This window comes from Lynx rufus, unplaced genomic scaffold (assembly GCF_022079265.1).
Source record: "Lynx rufus isolate CCGP_SWC_20201006 ecotype Redwood Valley unplaced genomic scaffold, mLynRuf1.p SCAF_6, whole genome shotgun sequence".
In the NCBI taxonomy this organism is placed as follows: Eukaryota; Metazoa; Chordata; class Mammalia; order Carnivora; family Felidae; genus Lynx; species Lynx rufus.
In genome coordinates this window covers 20,507,941-20,528,451 of record NW_025814878.1, presented here as the reverse complement: position 1 = coordinate 20,528,451, position 20,511 = coordinate 20,507,941, and the positions used below count along the sequence as shown (strand labels likewise).

Here is a 20,511-nt window from a genome sequence, read left to right as displayed (position 1 = left end):
AGGTGTGGTACTGGGTAACGGTGGGCTCCAGTTAGCCTTCTACTCAGTCTTTGTCCACTTGTTTTCCTCTGACCTGCTTCCTGCACTGCGGCCACAGGGGGAGACCCTGGCTGAAGCCCAGGCTTTGCTTTCGGGCCTGGTGGGTGATCAGGTGGGAAGGCCAGACTAGGGCCTAACTGTGGAGCTCCTTGATGTTCTGAAGACGTGCTGTTCAGTGTTGGAGTTTCTGAGTTTCCTGAGTGTGTGGATGATGTAACCACAGTGTAATTTTCAGAAGGCTGATTTCAAAGTGCTAGCCAAGCATTTTTGCTTATGTGACCCCTAAAAGAATTGAAGAACCCAGAGTTCCTCTTGCACATGTAATGTTGTTGCACCCAGTTGTTTAAAGGTTTCACTAGATGCAGAGATACCATTTCCAGTGTATCATAAACGTCACTTAAATGTATTTAAAGAGAATCCCAATGTCATAGTAACTTGATAACCATTTGTCAGCCATTTAAAAAATAATAAAAATTTTACATTTTTTCTTTATTTCTATTCATTTCTTACCCAGAATTTGATTCTAAGACCAAGTATTTTCCCGCTTGAAAGTCTCTCGTTGATTATTCTGTCATAGTTTTCTATAATAGAATATACATACAAACAAGTTTATATTAAGAAGCACTGTTGGAATGGCAGAATAAGGACATCTAGAAACCTACTTCTCTGTAAAAGCAGTGAGAACAAAGGCAAAAATGATTAAAATCAACCTTTTCAGAACTGTGGAAATTAGCCATAGGCTTGCAGTAATCCCAGGAGTGTGTATTCAAGGAAAGTGTTGTCTTTTAACTCGCTCTGTTCCCACTCCCTCTCCCTGGCTCTGTGGTAGCTTTAAACAAGTAGCGTAGGATCATTGGATGGGAAAGACAGGTTTGGAGTCCCCAAAAGCCCTAGAGCCAGAGATTTGCCACTGTGTGACTCCTCCGGAAGCTCCCTGGTAAAGCCTCATTCCCAGGGCTTGTCTGTCTTTGGCCGGGCTCAGAGGTTACTCCGTGGTAAAGCCCTCTTCGGTTTTTCTGTTGAAAACAATCAGCAGCCATTGTTTAACATCACAACTGCCTGTGGCGGTGGTCTCCACTGGGGCAAAGAAGAAGCTGGCCAAAAAACCGTAAGAAAATCTTGGGAATGAGATGTCCATAGGGGGCTTATGAAAAGCTCTGCTGTATCTCTGGGGCTCTAGAAGACGATGCCCATGGACAGGACTGCACTCATGCCCAGGAAACGCTTGAAACCCTGTTCTCACCTCGGGTCTTGAGGTTCTGCACCAGCAGAAAGTAGAGGCTTAAAACAGTTGTAAACTGCTGAAGCATGGAAGACATGTGCCAGCACACACACAGAGCCCTTTGCTGAAGCGTGGGAGACTTGTTCAAGGCATTTAGGGAAGTCTCTCTCCAGTGTTTAGCTCCGTTATCACTAAGCAACTGAGCAGAGACCTCAGGGGCTGCACAGGACAAAATACAGACTTCATCCAATTAGTCCAAGAAAAGCACTAAACAAACAAACAAACAAACAAACAGCAATAGCAACAACAGCAGTGACAGCAAGTCTTGTGAGGAGAGGGAATCTGATTTTCAGAATTGCCACCTTACAGTTTTAAAGTATTCAGTTTTCAACAAAAAAAGTGTCAGATAGGGGTGCCTGGGTGGCTCAGTTGGTTAAGAGTCTGACTCTGGGTCTCGGCTCAGGTCATGATCTCACGGTTTGTGAGCCCCTGCACTGACTCCACGGAGCCTGTTTGGGACTCTCTCTCTCCCTTTCTCTCTGCCCCTCCCCTACTCTCATGAGCTCTCCCTCTATCTCTCAAAATAAATAAAGAAACTTAAAAAAATAAGGTAGTCAGAAATATTAAAGAATGGCTTATGATCTTACTCACCCCTTGCATCCCCTATGTTCAACTCTGCACTGGCCACATAACAGGTGTCCAAAAACATTTGAATTGACTTGGATTGATTAGCAGGTAGTTGTAAGTAGCTGATTTTAGAGACCCTATGTATTTTCTTTCTTCTTTTTTTAATGTTTATTCTTGAGAGAGAGAGAGAGAGAGAGAGAGAGAGAGAGAGAGAGAGAGTGTGTGTGCAGGGGAGGGACAGAGAGAGAGGGAGACACAGAATCCGAAGCAGGCTTCAGGCTCTGAGCTGTCAGCACAGAGCCCGACACGGGGCTTGAACTCACAAACCACGAGACCATGACCTGAACCAAAGTCAGACGCTTAACCAACTGAGTCACCCAGGCGCCCCAGTGTATTTTCTTTCTTCTGTAGTAAGTGTTTAACCCTAAGACAAACCCTGGTGTTTTTATTAAATCTCCTAGAACATGATCCTTATTAAATGACATTTTAAAAAGCCATCCATTTGTCCAAATGTGTGTTGATTACTATCTTGGAAAATTTGAAGGCTCTTTAGGCAATTATATATAGTAAATCCGCTTAAAAAAACTGACTTATTTGGAGACCAGATCACTTTGAAATATTTCCTATGTGAAGTTTATCTTTATAGTTTGAATTTTTAAAGCGTTTTGAGAATATAACTATTATACTTTTATTTTGCAGATGTCCAGATCTCTTGTGACCTATAATCAAGTTGTCACATGTTATTTGACTTTTTTTCTCTTTCATTCATTCATTCATCCATTCATTCTTTTATTTTAGAGAGAGAGAGAGAGAGAGCATGAGCTGGGGAGAGGGAGAGAGAGAGAATTTTGAGCAGGCTCCATGCTCAGGGCAGAGCTTGACTCAGGGTTCCATCCCATGACCCTGGGATCATTCCCAGATCAAGAGTTGGATGCTCAACTGCCTGAGCTAGCCAGGCTCCTTGACTTCTTTGTTTAATGATTCTGAGGATTTTGGTGTGTCAGACCTAGTGAATTGCGTTAAGACTACTTATCAGCACATGGTGATTTAAAAATCTGGCCTCGAATCCATAATATTGGCTGATGACAGACTTTTACAATTTTCTTGATCAGTTGTGATGGTGGAAGAAATTCAGGGTTGTCGTGTACTTATTGATTCATTCCAGGAGTACAAAAAAGGAAACTGGAAATACTGATATCATCACCTGTATGCATACAGTGTTATCAATATTTCCTGTTTCCAGATCTCATTTTGCATATTTTTCATCATCTTTTACTCCAGTGTCTGAAAAAAGATGAAGTAGACCTGTAGACTGGCAAGCCTCAAAATCCTGTGTCACTGCAAGAAGAAGATGCTGCCAGAATTTGCACTGGTGCCAGGCAGGGAGGCAAGGGCTGATTAGGATCTTCGAGAATGTGGTCAGAATTCCAAATGATGATGACAGGTTCCTGCAGCAGCTGATGCTGAGCTGGCCAACATTCAAAGAGTGACGCGTGAAAGGGGAACCCAGAGAGTAAGCAGTTGCTTACTGGCATTTGTAAACAAGGCCCCAAATGACCGGGGTTTACAATGATCATGAAGTTAAAACTGAATTGTTAAAGGACTTGGTTAGCCAAACCATAATTCTCTTTTGAGGACTAGTTTGGGTTTAATAGTAAGTTGAAGGCCCTTGTCTTTTCTAGTTTTTGTTTCACAATTTTCTTTTTGTAAGTATATATGAACACCACAAATCTCCAATGAAAGAACATTTTGGGGTTTTCACTAGAGCAAGTAAAAGTAAAGTGCAAGGTTTTTTTTTCCCCCCACTGTGGAAATCATATTCCATGTAGACAGGTACATGTGTATAAAGTTACACGGATAAGGTTATATCCAGTTATTCGTAGAAAAACTCATGTACATATATGAATGTGTGCACCTGCTTTCTTTCTTCCTTCCTGTCTATCTGTCTGTCTGTCTGTCTTTTGTAGGCTCCATGCCCGATGAGGGGTTTGAGCTCACGACCCTGAGATTGAGAGTCGTATGCTCTACCGACTAAACCAGCCAGGCAACCCGCACCTTATTTTAATTGACATCCGTTATAAACTTAGTTTTTCTTTTAATTTTTGTATATTAGAGTGCATGTATCTATGGTTAGTTTACCAATGAATATGACTTTTTCTTATTAAAACAAGTTGCCATTATAATTGCTAATGCCATTAATGGAGACCAGATAACCTCAATAATGTATTATTCTCCCCATAAAGTTGTTACATTGACACTTTTTTTTTTAACATTGATGTTTCTTTTTTAATTTACTTTATTTTTTTAATGTTTATTTTTGAGAGAGAGACAGAGCGTGAGCAGGGGAGGGGCAGAGAAAGAGGGAGACACAGAATCCAAAGCAGGCTCAGCAGTCAGCACAGAGCCCAACACGGGGCTCGAACTCACAGACTGTGAGATCATGACCTGAGCTGAAGTCAGACGCTTAACTGAGCCATCCAGGTGGCCAACCTTGATGTTTCTTTTTTTTTTTTTATTAGAAAAAGAAAATTTTTTTAATGTTTATCTTTTTTATTTTTGAGACAGAGAGAGACAGAGCATGAGCAGGGAAGAGGCAGAGAGAGAGGGAGACACAGAATCGGAAGCAGACTCCAGGCTCTGAGCTGTCAGCACAGAGCCCCATGTGGGCTCGTCAACTGTAAGATCATGACCTGAGCCAAAATCGGATGCTCAACTGACTAAGCCACACAGGTGCCCCCATTGATGTTTCTTTTTTTTTTTTTTTTTTAGTTTTTTTTTTTTTCAACGTTTATTTATTTTTGGGACAGAGAGAGACAGAGCATGAACGGGGGAGGGGCAGAGAGAGAGGGAGACACAGAATCGGAAACAGGCTCCAGGCTCTGAGCCATCAGCCCAGAGCCTGACGCGGGGCTCGAACTCCCGGACCGCGAGATCGTGACCTGGCTGAAGTCGGACGCTTAACCGACTGCGCCACCCAGGCGCCCCCATTGATGTTTCTTAAGTAGCCATCCCAAGAGGATGAGATTGGAATTGGCTGGACTCCTCTAGTTGTCAGTGGTGATGTGTTTCAGGACTAGGTTCAGATTATGTAGCCACATCTTTATCACTTGTCATTTCTCAGTTCATTGCACTTTTTCTGCCTCTCCCCATAGATCTAGTTTCCGAGGTAAATTTGGGACTCTCCTTTTCATATTTGCAGGACATGAATTCCCGGGTTTGATAGGTGAGGGAGGAGAAGGGGTGCAGAGGATGTAAAGACAATGCTCTTGAGAAGAGCCAAGTGGAGACAAGAGTGGGCCCACAGGATGCCAGTGCCCAAGAAGTCTAGCTTTTGTGGTTAGAGCCAAGGAGGGGACCCCTTGACGGAAAACTAGGCAGGGTAGAGTTGGGAGCTGTCTGAGCCCATTTCACCACTGTCTCAGTTTCACCAGTGAGGCTGGGAGCAGGTGGGTGGAGGTGGGGGGAGGGACATACGTGGACCAGGTGGACCGAGGCCTGGGTTGGCTGGCAGAGTAGAGTGACGGGAGTAGCCCAGGCTGTGTCTGAGAGAAGAGAAATGATGAAATGGGAATGGGTGGAGGCTTGAGTATGGATAGCAGGGTCTGAAGCTCCGGGAGCTGAGCCAAGGGAAAGTAGAGAAGAGGTGTGCAGTGGATGAGGTGAGTGGTTCAAGGACAGAGAGCACTTGTGCTTGTCCACAGGGTGCTTCACTGAGGAGTGGAGTCCAGGGCATGGCAGAGAGGATGGCCCTCCTGAAATGTGCTATGTTTTATGGGACCCATGGGGTCAGTGGGTCACTCAGGCCTCCCCTCTCCCTTTGCACCCTTCTCTGGTTGACCTTGGCAGGTAAGGCGGGAAAGGGGCGCCTTGGCACCTGTCAGGTACAGATTTTAATATATGTTAGGCAAAACTGATTGGAAAGTTAGGAAACAGGTGGCGAATGGGTTTATTCTTTTTGATCACTTATATTCTTCTTCCTAAAATAAGGTGGTTTTCAAAAATACATGTAATACTAGAAGATAAGTAATAAGTGAGAATATTAGTACCAGGGACGATACTATTAGGAAAAATAACCAATGTCCTGAGTCATTATAAGAGGTAAGTCACAAATTTGGCTTCCATATTTTTTGCACACAGAAGGAGGAAGCGAACAGAAGCAGTGCTGTACTCCACAGCGTCTGTCAGATTAAAGAAGAAGAAAAACGGTCACTTAGCCACTTCTAAAGCAGTATAAAATACTGAGCAATGGCCATGACAATTATCCTTTTATAAATAACACACACAAAAAAAATTTACTAGGCTCGCTCACATCATTAAAAGCAGTCTGTCCAGAGAAGGAAACAGTGTGGGCTAGGTAACGAACTCTGTGATACCTGGCTTCACTGAGGGATAGCTTTTATCTAGTATAGGAGTCTCGTACCCAAATGCCTCCAGAGTCCTGGCACGAAGAAGTAGGGCTGGAGTGCAGTCCTGGAAGACCTGGAGAGTAGGAGATGCACCTAAAGGCATTTGGGCTCATATTCTGTAACAAACAATCCTGTACTGGTTTAAGAAGTCACACTGCAGGCCAAAACACACCACAGGAACTCTGGTCTAGAGGAACGTGAGGGGATCATCTATGAAAACTTTCTTAAAAATTGTTTCTCTCAGCTGAGCTTTTGGAAGATACCGAGCAGCAATGAGTTGTGGGTCGTATTCTCTGACGGGTACCTGGTCTGCAGATGACCCATGTTGCCAGTTAATCATGCAGCTATATTGTTTTGGACTTGGTGGACAGACGAGGAAGGAGGTAAAGCCATTTGTCTTTTTAGCTGAGGCCACTGGGAATTGTAGGGGAGGAAAACTTTTCCCTTCTTCCCTTCCAGATTCTTTGGCTGACCTAATAATTAAATTGACATAAGACGGATTAACAGGAGAAAAACAAATTTAATTATATATTTATGAGAGCCACACGAAGACATGAGAGGCTTTCTGACAGGCAATTGAAGTTTATATGCCACTATGAGTTAAAAGAGAGTAGATATAGGAGTCAGGGACTTCAGAGGGGAGGAAGACAATTTACAGGAAGATGGGAAGAGCAGATGTTTGGTAAACAAGTGTTTGCCCTGCAGAGAGATCTTTGTTATGTGTGTGTGTGTGGGGGGGTAGTCATCTTTGGTAATACCTCTCCTCCTGGTACTGGCTCCCTGTCTAAATTTTTAAGGGGGGAGGTAAAAAGCTCTTCTTGAGTCTGTTTTGCCTTGATTATCTTAAGCTCTGGGGTGGCCTGCCTTGAACCACATCAGAATCTAGAGGTAAGGGGAAAGGGCCAGTTCCACTGTGGCCTTTGGTCTCCAGGCACCATGTTGGGCCCACCAAGAGAGAAGAGATAGGCCATCATTTGGGGGATGCCATGCTATAACTTAGGTGGTAAATGGGTATCACATATAAAAAAATTCAGGAGTTTTGATTATGGCCACGTTTTGAATATTTGTGCTGGCAAAGGAGAGCACATTGACCAAGATAATCAAGTTCTGTGGTGTTTCAGAAGAGCAAGGAAAATTCTTAAAATTGGAATAAAGTACTGAAGGATGACAGGAGGTCTTTTCTGGGGTCTTTAGAAATGGGATTGTTTAAAAGCAGTCTTCTGACTGGGAGAAGATATATGCAAATGATATATCTAATAAAGGGTTAATATCCAAAATATATAAAGAACTTACACAAGTTAACACCAAAAAACCAAACAATCCGATTAAAAAATGCACAGAGGACCTGAATAGACATTTTTTCCAAAGAAGACATACAGATTGCCAACAGACACATGAAAAGATGCTCAACATCACTAATCATCATGGAAATGCAAACCAAAACCGCAATAAAATGAGAATATCACTGCATGCTTGTCAGAATGGCTAGAATCAGGAAAGCAAGAAATACACGTGTTGGCAAGGATGTGGAAAACTGTTGGTGGGAATGTAAATTGGTACAACCACTGTGCAAAACAGTATGGAGGTTCCTCAGAAAATTAAGAATAGAAATACCATATGGTCCATTAATTCCACTATTGGGTATTTACCAAAGGAAATGAAAACAATAGTTGAAAAAGGTAACCTGCACCCCTATGTTCATTGAAGCATTATTTATAAATAGCCAACTTGTGAAAGCAACCGAAGTGTCCATAGAGGAATGGATAAAGAAGATGTGGTGTATATATACATATATATATATATATATACACACACATATATGCCATATATGTATATACATATATACATATGTATATATGTACATACACATATATATATATATATATGCATGCATATATACATACAGTGGAATAGTAGTCATAAGAAAAGGTAAGATCTTCCCATTTGCAACAACATGGATGGACCTATAGGGTATTATGCTAAGTAAAATATGTCCGAGAAAGATAAATGCCATATGATTTCACTTATATGTGGAATCTAAAAAACGAATGACTAAATGAATCTAAAGACCAAATAGACTCTTAAATACCCAGAATAGACTGGCTGCCAGAAGGGAGGTCGGTGAAGGAATGGGTATAATTGGTGAAGGGGATTAAGGGGCACAAACTTCCAGTTATAAATAAGTCGTGGAAATGGAAAGTATAGCATAGTCAATAATATTGTAATAACTTTGTATGGTGACAGGTGGTTACTATACTTACCATGGTGGTGAGCATTGAGAGTTGTATACAATTGTGGAATCCCTGTGTTTTGCACTTGCAACTAATAGAAACATTGCCTGTAAATTATACCTCAATAATAAAAGAAATGGGATAGTTTAACGCTTGGGCAGTCTCTCTGCAGTTACATACAAATACGCTCCTGCATGTACATACATACTTAACCTGGAGTTGTGTTCCCATTTTATGATACTGTGATTTGGTTCCAAGAGCTCGTGAACCTGTCTTTCCTCCAGGGTGAGTGTAGGCAGTACATGTAATGCTGTGTACTTCTCTGTGGTCCAGCTCCCTCTGTGATCCAAGCAAAAGAAAGGCAGCCTGCTCATTTATTTCCTAGTACAGTGTGATCCCATTATATGCAAATTAAATTATGCAAATTCCAACTAATGACAAATAATATTAATAAAAGATTCACATGATGTGCAAAATTTCAGTGGATCCACTCCCCCAAATTATGTACCAAGCTATGTCATTTTCAAGCTGGCAGTTAAACTGAATTATACAAATGCTTTGGGGTGCCTGAGTGGGTCAGTTAAACTTCCCACTCTTGGTTTTTGGCTCAGGTCATGATCTCACAGTTTTAGAGTTCAAGCTCCACATCGGGCTCTGCGCTGTCAGCTTCGAATTCTCTCTCTTTCTCTTTGCCCCTCCTGCGTGTGTGCTCTCTCTCTCAAAATAAATGAACTTAAAAAAAGTTGCTGTTATAAAAAATAAAAAAAATGCTTTGATACCCAGTGGCATCACCTTTTCTTACAAACAGAAATACCTACTAACCCTTGGCAATATTATGTAAACTTTTTTTGTTTCTTTTTTTAATGTGGACTCTTTGTTTATAGAACTGTTTTCGGGTACCTGGCTGGCTCAGTTGGTAGAGCATGTGCCTCTTGGTCTCAGGATTGTGAGTTTAAGCCCCACATTGGGCATGGAGCCTACTTAAATAAACTTCTTGAAGGATTTTAATGATATTTATTATTTTAATGATATTTATATTAATGATATTTATATATACTTATATATATCATGATATATAATGATATTATATTACATTTTAAAGTGATTATCATACTTTAAGTCTATCTTTGAAAATATCCAGGTGTGCTAATATTGTGCTGAAAAACACCCTGAAAATTGGTAACTTTTGAACAGAAATGTGATAAAACATAGTATGATAGGCCATGTCAATTTATGAGATACAGCTGAGAAATATTAGAGATAATGCTGATATTAAAAAGCAACAGTAAAGAAAAATAGAACACAATGACTGCAGATTTATGTGTTCTGAGGATGCATTCCCCACAACCTTTCCCTTAGTTATGGGAGTTGTTCAGGGACACATCCCATGAATCAAATGTAGCCATGCTTTATGAATCCCTGTTAGCTAGGCTTGGAAAAGATTGCTTAGGTAGAAAAAATACATTTAGCAAGATACTTACTTGTCTGACAGGGAGTAGAACATCTTTAAAGGGTTAGAAGAAGGAAATTTTGCATCTGTTTCTTCAAGACTTGCCAGTAAACATTTAGTGAATTATTTTATGCATGCCACCCTGCTTTGTTGTGGGGAAGAAGTGCATTTCTTGCCCTTATTTATGTGAAGGAGAAAGGAGGATGGTCTCTTTCTGGTTGTAGCTTTGCGCTAAGTGCTTTCAAAGTCCTTTGGTTTTTACGTCACATAATGTAAAGTGATAGGGCTTCTAATAATAATTTCTTAAATTTAAATGTTGGTTAATAAGTACTGGGCACCGTGTGAACTGATTTAATCACTCACTTAATCCTCATGGCACCCCTTTGAGATAGGTACTGTTATTTGTGCCATTCTACAGGGAAGAAGACAGGAGCCCAGGGAGGTGACGAGATTTGCCAAAGATCTTAAAACTATTAAATTGCAGAGCTGAGAGTCAGATCCAGGCTGGCTGTCTCCAGAGTCGCTGTCCTCATTGACCAATCTCTGTGGCCTCTCAGGAAGCTGGAGATGAGGATCCTCACTTCAGAAACTTCATACGCTGAGGGGAATTAGCTCCAAAAACAAGGGGATGTGTTCCCCTGAAGAGGAATTATTGTATGGAAAAGATACGTGTAGTAAAATAGTGGTTCAGAAACCCTGCGGTTTGTATTTGGTAACTGCATACTGAAAGAGGGTAGAATAGATTATGGGAAGTTTGTAGAAGTGAGGGTGAGGGCCAGGCTGTACCCTGAAATTGGAGTCCTGGGATGAGTCTGGGAGGCCTGTTGAGAACAGTGAGCCCCAAGGGTTCACCCCTCACCCCTTCCCCGTCCTTCAGCTCTTCTGTCACCACAGAGTACTAAATCTGGTTGGGCCGTGCTTTCCTTCACCAAGACGTTAATTGAACAGTATGATTTTCATAGTAGTGGGCTTACAAGGATGCATGTGACCAAGTCCCTACCTTAGATTTTGCCTGGAGAGCCTTGTGTGACTTCAGAAGACCCTCCTCACTCACCCCGCTGCCCCGCTGAACTTGCCACCTGTTTGTGATGCTTGCAACTATTTTAAGAGGGATGAAACATTTAATTTTACAGTTAAAAAGCTGACAATGGCAATGTCTGTCTGGTTTATGGGGCTCCAGTTAGCGTGGATGGGTGTGTCGAGGGGTTTGGGTTTGTTGGGCAGCCAGCGTAGATGAGTACCGTCAGATCCTTCTTTTTTAATAGGTGTGGGAGCACAGAGACCTGCCTCGGGTGGGGGGTGGGAGACGGGATACCAGATGAGAAGGCTGGGAAGAGTGACAGACTTTACCCAAGTGATGTCACCTAGCTAGTTCATTGTCGAGACTTGAAACTACTTGAGATTTTTGCCCAGAATGAGGTGATCCCTGATTATTTTCACTTGGGCAGGGAGAAATTGCAGCCGAGTCCTGAGTATCTGATGATGAAGCAGTAAAAATGCACTGGAGGGTTTATATACATTGTGTAAAAGCAGTGTTGACTGCATGAAGGAACAGTGCCCCGTATTCCTTGTCCATCAGACTATCTCAGCTTTAGACTGATGTCCTGAGGAATGTACTTGGCTTGGGCCCTCACTGAACAGGGGGTGGGGTCCCTTCTTCCCTCTCTCCCATTAAAGATTTAGTTGTATCAGATCAGTCTGTAGTATATTTATACCTTCACCTTTGTGGAACTCCTTTTTTTTTTTTTTTTTTAATTTTTAACGTTTATTTATTATTGATAGAGCATGAGCAGGGGAGGGGCAGAGAGAGAGAGGGGGACACAGAATCCGAAGCAGGCTCCAGGCTCAGAGATATCAGCACAGAGCCCGACGTGGGGCTCAAATCCACAAACTGTGAGATCATGACCTGAGCGAAAGTCGGATACTCAACCAACTGAGCCACCCAGGTGCCCCAGGAACTCCAATTCTTAAGAGCTAGGAATTTTGTAAATTTAGAGACCACTTTCAGGAAGCAATCCAGTGCATGTCTATAACACTGTCATTTGTTATGGGTGCGATTTGAACACTGTGCTATTTGTTAGAGTTCTGAAATCTTTCCCTGTCTGTTTTAGTTACCTGTAAAACTTTGGAGATTGAAAGAGACATGGCCTCATTTCATTTCCTTAGTTCTTTTTTTTTTTTTTTTTTAATTTATTTAATTTTTTTTTTTTTTCAACGTTTATTTATTTTTGGGACAGAGAGAGACAGAGCATGAACGGGGGAGGGGCAGAGAGAGGGAGACACAGAATCGGAAACAGGCTCCAGGCTCTGAGCCATCAGCCCAGAGCCCGACGCGGGGCTCGAACTCACGGACCGCGAGATCGTGACCTGGCTGAAGTCGGATGCTTAACCGACTGCGCCACCCAGGCGCCCCTCATTTCCTTAGTTCTGAACCCCCTTTGTGGGTCCAAAACATTAGGTAGGAAAAGTAGGCAATATATTGGAGCAGTTTGCGTTGAGTTGTGGAGCCAGAGGCACAGGTATCCAGTGACGGTGGAGGTAGCAGGAAGAGTTGTGGCAGAACTGCGCAGAGAGCCTCCACATACGTTTTAGCGTGAATGAGGGCAAGCATCTTTGTTCTCTTTACAGAGGAGGAAGCAGGAAACTGCCCCCCGTCAAACAGCTAGTCACCCAACCCCCTCGCGCATCGTTCCCAGCTGCCTTTCCAGTGTGGACAGTGGGAGGGAGAGGGCAAGTCTGAACCAAGCCTAGAAGGAAATCGTGTCTGCATGCAGACGCCAGCCCTCCGTGGCTTCATCGGAAGGCTGCGTGAGATGTGAGAAGCCTGTCCCAAGTCCTCGCGCAGGACCCGAGTCTCACCCCTGGCACTCACCCTGGTCCCTGGAGCCTTGCCGTGGGGCTGGCGGTGTGTAATGTTTGGTCTCAAGCCCTTGTCTTTGTTTTGGAGGCCCAGCCACAAAGGCCAAATCGGAGTGGCTGAGATGTAAACGAGCGCGCTGGCAGGTTGGAGCGGGGTCTCTTCGTGGCAGAGCCGCGGAGGGGAGATTGTGGGCGAGCTCGGCTGCGGTCGGGGTGGGGCAGTGACGGGGAAGAGGGGAGCTGTCTGGCCTTCTCTGATCCACACACACCTTTCTGCCGGAGCGCTCCGCGTGAGTTGCTGCTTCTCCCAGCTCCATAGACCCGGTTCGTACGCAGGGCTCAAAATTGCTTCCATGATGTATTTGCTGCGGCTTTTCGACAAAGATGTAAATAGGACTTTTCTCCTCTTAATCTACCTTCTTTAATGTGGAAATACTTTAAAGAGAAATATCAAGCCAGTCTCGGCATTTAAGATTTAAAACTTTGGATGTTGTGAATGCCAAGGTATAGTTAGGCCATTCTTTGATTTCTTTCGTCCTGGGTTAATATCACTTTGGCTACTGCTATTACATTTCAGAGGCATTCTCTCCAAAGCTGTTTCTCTGAAGGATAGATAAAAGCAACTGAACTTTGTTTAATTGACTAATTAACATTTTAAAGGACACTAAAGGTCACAGCCCAGGGGACTGCAGTTAATTTTGCCCAGTTTACAGACCATTTTTCTACTTCATCTCAGTGTGCTTCAGTACTAGGCCTTTCTCTCTGTGTAGGATTTCGGCTTGCTCTCTTCCTTCTCTGCTTGTCGGGTTGGGTTTCTTTTGCCAGTGTCATTTTAATGCAGCTTCATTAGCACAGGATGTGTGCAAGGCCTAGGCCCAGTGGTGCCAGGAACACAGAGGTAAGAGGCATCCTGTCTGAAGTTATCACCTGGTGGGACCACAGTGGGGACTCAAGTAAGGTTCAGACCAGACTGTGGTCGGGAGGGGGTGGTTCTGGTGAAATCAGTGTCTAGAGGTGGGCCTTGAAGGATGGGAGGAAAGGGAGAAGGTTTTCTATGTGCCAGGCCCTGCTCTAAGTGCCACTCGTGTGTTGGTATATTTTGTCCTTACAACAACCATATAAAGTACATTCAGCTGTTACCTGCATTCCGTACAGGAAATTAAGACAGAAGTGACTTGTCCGGGAGCACGCAGCTCAGCAGTGGTACTGCTGGGATTCTAGCTCGGGCAGTCTGGTTGAGAGTCCATGCTGTGAATTGCTACGCTAGGCCGGTAGGATTTGGACAAATGAAGATTAAGGATTGTGGGCTCCTAGGCGGTAGATGGGGGAACCACAGTGATCAAAGGAATGGAGGTAGACAAGTTGGGTAGGGCCTTTGACCGATGCCCGGAGTTCCACGCTGAAGGGGAAGATTGTAACACACGAGTGCCATAGGCTGTATGGGTGCCATCACCTGTGCTGGTGGAGTGCTGTATTTGTGATCCAGTGGGTGGGGGTGAGGTCGGGAAGGGCTTTGAGTGATGCAGTTGCAGAGCTCATTGCCTCTCCTACTGTTAAAGCTATCCTGAATTTTTGGCATTTGTTCCCTGAGTAGATATACATGTGTAGGTCCCTACTCTTACTGGCCTCTTCCCATTCTTTTCCCTTTCTTCTACAGTTGTACTTCTGGGAAGAGTTTTCTGGAAGGTCATCTGTACTACTACTATTTTACCTCACCATCTACTCTTCACCATCCACCTCTGATCTGTCCCCTGTCATCCCACTGGAACTGTTCTTGCTAAGATGTCACTGACTGGCTTACTGACCATTCTGGTGAGGACTTTTCAGTCTTTAAGTTACCCAGTAGTTTCCAACGAGGGGCAGTTTTTTTTCCCTCTGCCCACCCAGGGGATAGCTGGCAGTGTCTGGAGACATTTTGGGGCGTCACAGTTGAGGAGGGTGGTGTTCCTGGCACCTAGCAGAAATGCTGCTAAATGTCTTATAGTGCACAGGACACTGCCCACAACAAAGAAGTACCCAGTCCAAAATGTCAGTAGTGCAGAGGTTGAGAAACAGTGATCTCTGGGGGATTTCTTAGTCCTCTGTTCTTGTAACTTTCCAGCTGCCATGATAGAATTCTCTCCTGACTTGTCTTTCAGTGAATCCTCAGTTCATTCCTTACTAGGCTCTGTGGAGGACTCTTCTCCTGCCTTTTAATGTTGCCTCTCAGGATTCATTTCCTCTCCTCACATTCCTCTTGGGCTAACTCCTCAGTCCAGGGATTTAACCTCCACCTCTGGGTGTGTAGCTGCACATCTGTATTCGGGCCCCAGGTCACTTGAGCTCTGGGCTTGTCTTTCTCCACCTCGGTGGCACACAGGCTTCCAATTCAGCAGATCCAGAATCAGGCCAGCCTCAAGTTGTCTTTGTCCAAACCTGCCCCTCTTGTGCTCGCTGTCCATCAGAGTTTGCTCATCCCAGCAGCAGGTGCCATCTTACTGTGCTGCTGCTGTAGGTCAGGCTCTCACTCATGTCCCACACTGCCACCAGGGACTCATGTCCCACACTGCCATCAGGGTAAGCTTTCTAGAACAGAACTCTGACTGACCGTTCTCAGCTACAAAAAGATAAAGTCTAAACTAAGCTTGGCATGTAGAACCTTCCTGATCAAGCCCAGCGGTTCCCGACTAGGAGTATTACTGCTTTCCAAAAGGGCCTTTTGAAAATATTAAGGGTGTTGAAGTAACCAGAATCCAGTGGAATTCGTCACTGTAAATCCTATTTACTTGTTAAGAAATAGATCCTACTCTGTGTCACCAAGTTTTCCCTCCTTTTAGGGGGACCCGATTGGCCTTTTGGATGCCCGTGGGGTATGTGGTTAAATAGGGCAGAAATATCTCGGTGTTCCTGCTTTCTGTCCTGATAGCTTGAGGAGAGTTCCGGTTTTCTCCTTCATGACCTGGTGGTGTAATTCTGTGTAGACCAACAATTAGTTTGACCAGACATTCTCCCCTTAGGTATCAGACCATTCTAGGAGAGAATTGGGGAGAGGTAATTCTGTTTTCTAGCTTTTCTGTGATATTCAGGATAACCTAAAGTTTGTGAAAAAGGGCTTTGCGGGCCCTTTAGGAGCTATCACCTGAACTAGTTGGCTAAGTGGCTTCATCATATGATTTCCTAGTTCATTAGAGTGATTCCTTTTTTAAAAGAACCTTGGAACTGCCTGTCATTACACTCACATCTTAGGAAAACCTCGTACTACACTATACCGTTGTAAGTATTGACATACGGCTAATTGCACTGTGAAGGATTTGGACTTTCTGAAGCTTACTGGTGTGTTTTTCAGCAGATAACAAACATCTGAAAATAAATTCCCTCGGCCCAGCAAAACACCAGAAGAGAGTAGTACGTGTTGTCTAATCCTGTCTGGTGTTATTCCAGCGGAGGAAATCTTGACACCAGAAAATTGCACTGTTGGCATGAATGGGCTAAGGTGGGGATGGTAGCTTTGCTCTCTGACCAGGTGCCAGCTGGGATTCCAGCTCCTGCGTGCTGAACCTCTCTCTCTCTCTCCCCTCCTCTCTCTCTCTGTCTCTCTCTGTCTCTGTTTCTTCCCAGAAGCCCCTTGTGCCACGCCCCTGATCTGCAGCTTTGGCAGGCCGGTGGACCTGGACAAGGACGACTACCAGAAGGTGGTGTGCAACAACGAGCACTGCCCCTCCAGCACCTGGATGCACCTGCAGTGTTTCTACGAGTGGGAGAGCAGCATCCTCGTCCAGTTCAACTGCATCGGCCGGGCCCGCAGCTGGAACGAGAAGCAGTGCCGCCAAAACATGTGGACAAAGAAGGGCTACGACCTGGCCTTCCGCTTCTGCTCCTGCCGCTGCGGGCAGGGCCACTTAAAGAAGGACACAGACTGGTACCAGGTGAAGCGGATGCAGGATGAGAAAAAGAAGAAGTCCGTGTCGGAGAAGAACACGGGGAGGCCCCCCGGCGAAGCAGGGGAGGAAGCAAAAAAGTGCAGGCCGCCGAACAAGCCCCAGAAAGGCCTGAGCCATGACCTCCCGCGGCGGCACTCCATGGACCGGCAGAACTCCCAGGAGAAGGCAGTCGGCGCCGCAGCCTACGGGGCCCGCTCTCCCTGCGGCTCCCCTGGCCAGTCCCCGCCCACCGGCTACTCCATCCTCTCCCCTGCCCACTTCAGCGGCCCCCGCTCCTCCAGGTACCTCGGGGAATTCTTGAAGAATGCCATCCATCTGGAGCCTCACAAGAAGGCCATGGCCGGGGGCCACGTGTTCCGAAACACCCACTTCGAGTATAGTCCGGCTGGGTTATCCGTGCACAGGGGGGGCCACTTCGACGCGCCCGTGCAGTTCCTGCGGCGGCTGGACTTGTCCGAACTGCTCACTCACATCCCCCGGCATAAGTTGAACACTTTCCACGTGCGGATGGAAGACGATGCCCAGATGGGCCAGGGCGAGGATCTGCGCAAGTTCATTCTCGCGGCCCTCAGCGCCAGCCACAGGAATGTCGTGAACTGTGCTCTGTGCCACCGGGCGCTCCCGGTGTTCGAACAGTTCCCGCTGGTGGACGGAACTCTGTTCTTGAGCCCGTCGAGACACGATGAGATCGAATATGATGTTCCGTGTCATCTTCAAGGTACAGGTGTTCATTCACCTTGCCTGCTTTCGGTTTGTTACAAGCTGAAAAGCTAACACGATGGGATGGCTCTGTTCTGGCTTAATTTTAACTGTTGCTGCTTTTCGTCTTAGTCAGGTGCTAGGTAATGCTTGAGTATTTCAGCTTTGCCCATTGAGGTGGTGGCAGTGGGGCTGGTTTTCTTCCTTTACTCCGACGTCACCGTACCAAGTATTGTTGTCCCCGGGGGGTAATTTGTATTTGGTTCTGCTGTGATTTTGAACAGAGGATTCCTGGTGTATAGTTTTCTGTAACTGGGAGGGAATTGAGAGTAGGAATTGCATAATTATGTCACTTGGTGTAAGACAGTTGCCTTTCAAACCTTTGTTAATGTGCCCAGCACGTTGTGTATTCGGTTTGATCCTTGTAAACACGATGGGGTAAGGGAAAGTGGGGGTCAGAGAGGACCAACGCGTTTTTAGATTAGTTGAAACAATCTTGAAGTTTATGGAAGGTGAGTCTTTCTTGATAGCAGCAAAAGGAAAGTGGAGGGTTATTGAAAGCTGAGACATCACCCTGGTGGTGGAGTGGGGGGAACTTAGTGCTGTGGATGACTGTTCAAGGATGTAGGGATAGTTCGGCCATCACTTAAGTGATGGGGGTTGGTCAGTATCAGGGAGAAACCTGTCCATTCATGTAAAATTATTGAATTTTTTAAAAAGGTTTTTATTTATTTATTTTGAGAGAGAGTGCATGCACATAGATGTGTGAGGTGGGGAGGAGCAAAGAGAGGGGGAAAGAGAGAGAGAGAGACAGAGACAGAGACAGAGAGAGGGAGTAAATCCCAAGTAGGCTCCACACCGGCAGCATGGAGCCCAACGTGGGGCTTGATCTCACAGCTGTGAGATCATGACCTGAGCCAAAATCAAGATCAGCCGCTTACCCCATTGAGCCACCCAGGCGCCCTAAATTACTGAATTTCTATAAAAGTGAGATACATGATGTGTAACACATTTGTAACTTTAAAAGCATGCTAAAAAATGGGGCGCCTATGACAGTGCAGAGCCTGCTTGGGATTCTCTCCCTTTCCCCCCCACTCTCTCTGCCCCTCCTGTGCATGCTCTTTCTCTCAAAATAAATAAACAAACTTAACAAACAAAAATAAATTTCAAAAAAAGTGTGCTAACAAAGCCTGTAGTAGAAACGATGTAGCCCCACCTGCCTTCTTCCCATCAATGCCTGCTGTTTCGGTTCCCAGAGACGAGCACGTTTCAACTGTAACTGATTCTCAGGTTTTTCCCATCATCATTTAGAAACTGCTATCTTCATGTCCAATTTTGGATACTGTCTGTTGGCTTACTTTTGAGGTGGATGACTCTGCTTTCTTAAATCTTCCGCTTTCTATCAGGATAATCTATTACAATTCTTGGTTAAATCCTTAATGTTTTTACTGTTAAGATTATGTAAATATTTAATGTTGAGTAAGTAGTGTAGGTGCATTTCCTGTGTAGAGTACAGTATATTCTAAGACATCTTTTGTTTTTCTTCAAGTTAATAGTTGCTTCACAGTTTCATTGGCTTCATCTTTTTGGAAACAATGGCTGGTTGTTCTCACTTTCCAGCAGGTCTCACAAAGTTTTCAGAAACATTTGCACATACGTATCATACATTTTATAAATTTCTTTTTGCAGAAATCTCCTTCACGGAGCCTTTCGTCTCCCTGCTCCTGTCTGTCCTGGTGCACTCATTACTGGCTGTACTACATAGCTGCCCTTCCAGGAATTCTTTAATTGCTTTTCTTTCTTTTTACTTTTTTTTTAATCTTCTGTTTCCTAGATCCCGTGTTTTCTTTTTTCTTGGTTTATTCCCCCAGTTTGTTAAGGAACATCCCCAGGAGCTTTCTGAGAAAGGAAGCATGGGAATAGGTATTTTCTGACTTTGAAAGTCTGATAAGATCTTGATTCTATCTTCATACTTGATTGCTGTCTGACTGGGTATAAGTCTTCCAAGTTATAAATATTCTCCCCTTAGGATTTTGAAGGCATTTCTTCACTGTCTCCTGTCTTCCAGTGTCACTGTTGAGAAGTCAAATAGTAGTCTTATTCCTGTCCCTTTGTTCTCCCCTTCTATCCCCTGAAGGTTTTAAGATTTCCTCTTTATCCCTAGTGTTCTGAAGTTTCACCGTCACTTGTCCCCCCCCACCCCCCCCACCCCCCCAGTTCGTTGTGAAACATTTGACTGTGTAAACTTACAGTCTTTAGTTTGGGGGAATTTTCTTCTAATTTATTTCTCTGAAGATTTTTTCTTTCATTTAAGGGGGAAAAAAAAAACCTGTGCAACTGTTAGTCAGATATTGGATCTCTTAAAATTGATCCCTTTTTTTTGTTCTATTATATACACATTGAGCCTATTGTTTATCTCTTTATCTTGCCTTCTGGAAGATTTCTTGGACTTTATATTCCAGTATTTTTACTGAGTTTAAGATTTTCTGTTATGTAAATATGAATTATAATTTCCAAGAGCTCTTTTTAATAGCATCTTGTTCTTGTTTCACAGATGCAGTTTCTTGTCCTAACTTTCTCATCCGAGGAAGAGGAAGTGAAGTTGCAGGGGGAGCCCCACCCCCTTCCTTTTCCAGAGCTTCCCCTCATCCCGAATGTCTTTTAACCTTTGTTAAAGGCAAATTACTCCCACACTGAGTGTTTTAAAACAGTGATGATTTCTGATTTGTCACCGTTCTGTGGGGAGGTTGATTAGGATGGCCCCTGACACGGGTCTGACAGTTGGCAGACTGGCTGGCCTGGGGAGCCTCAGCCGGACTGAATGGCTCTACCCTCCTCCTTGTTCTGTGTAGTCTTCTGTCTTCCGGTAGGGCTGGGCTGGGCTCTTTCCTGCATTCAGCGGGGGTGAGCGTGGGGGCTGCAGTCTCTCTCCAGAGGCGTAAGTGTGGAACTGAGTCTCATCACTTCCGTCACGTTGTGTTCTTCAAAATAAGTTGTAAGGCTAGCCGAGGTTTGGGGGCTGATTTGGTGGAAAAAGTTGCACAGAATGGCTACTTGT

General features: G+C 44.4%; 1 protein-coding gene across 3 annotated transcripts in view; it reads left to right on the top strand.

Annotated features, from left to right (window-relative positions):
- The window catches only part of HECA (hdc homolog, cell cycle regulator), a 51,239-nt gene that overhangs the window by 20,802 nt on the left and 9,926 nt on the right, over positions 1-20,511 (top strand). For 2 of the 3 annotated variants that reach the window (XM_047101714.1, XM_047101716.1), the window contains exon 2: positions 16,432-17,472. In XM_047101714.1, the coding sequence (XP_046957670.1) occupies positions 16,432-17,472 (1,041 nt within the window). Of the gene's footprint in view, positions 1-14,668; positions 16,307-16,431; positions 17,473-20,007; positions 20,131-20,511 lie in introns of those variants that run through there. The other variant, XM_047101717.1, reaches the window with a different exon arrangement.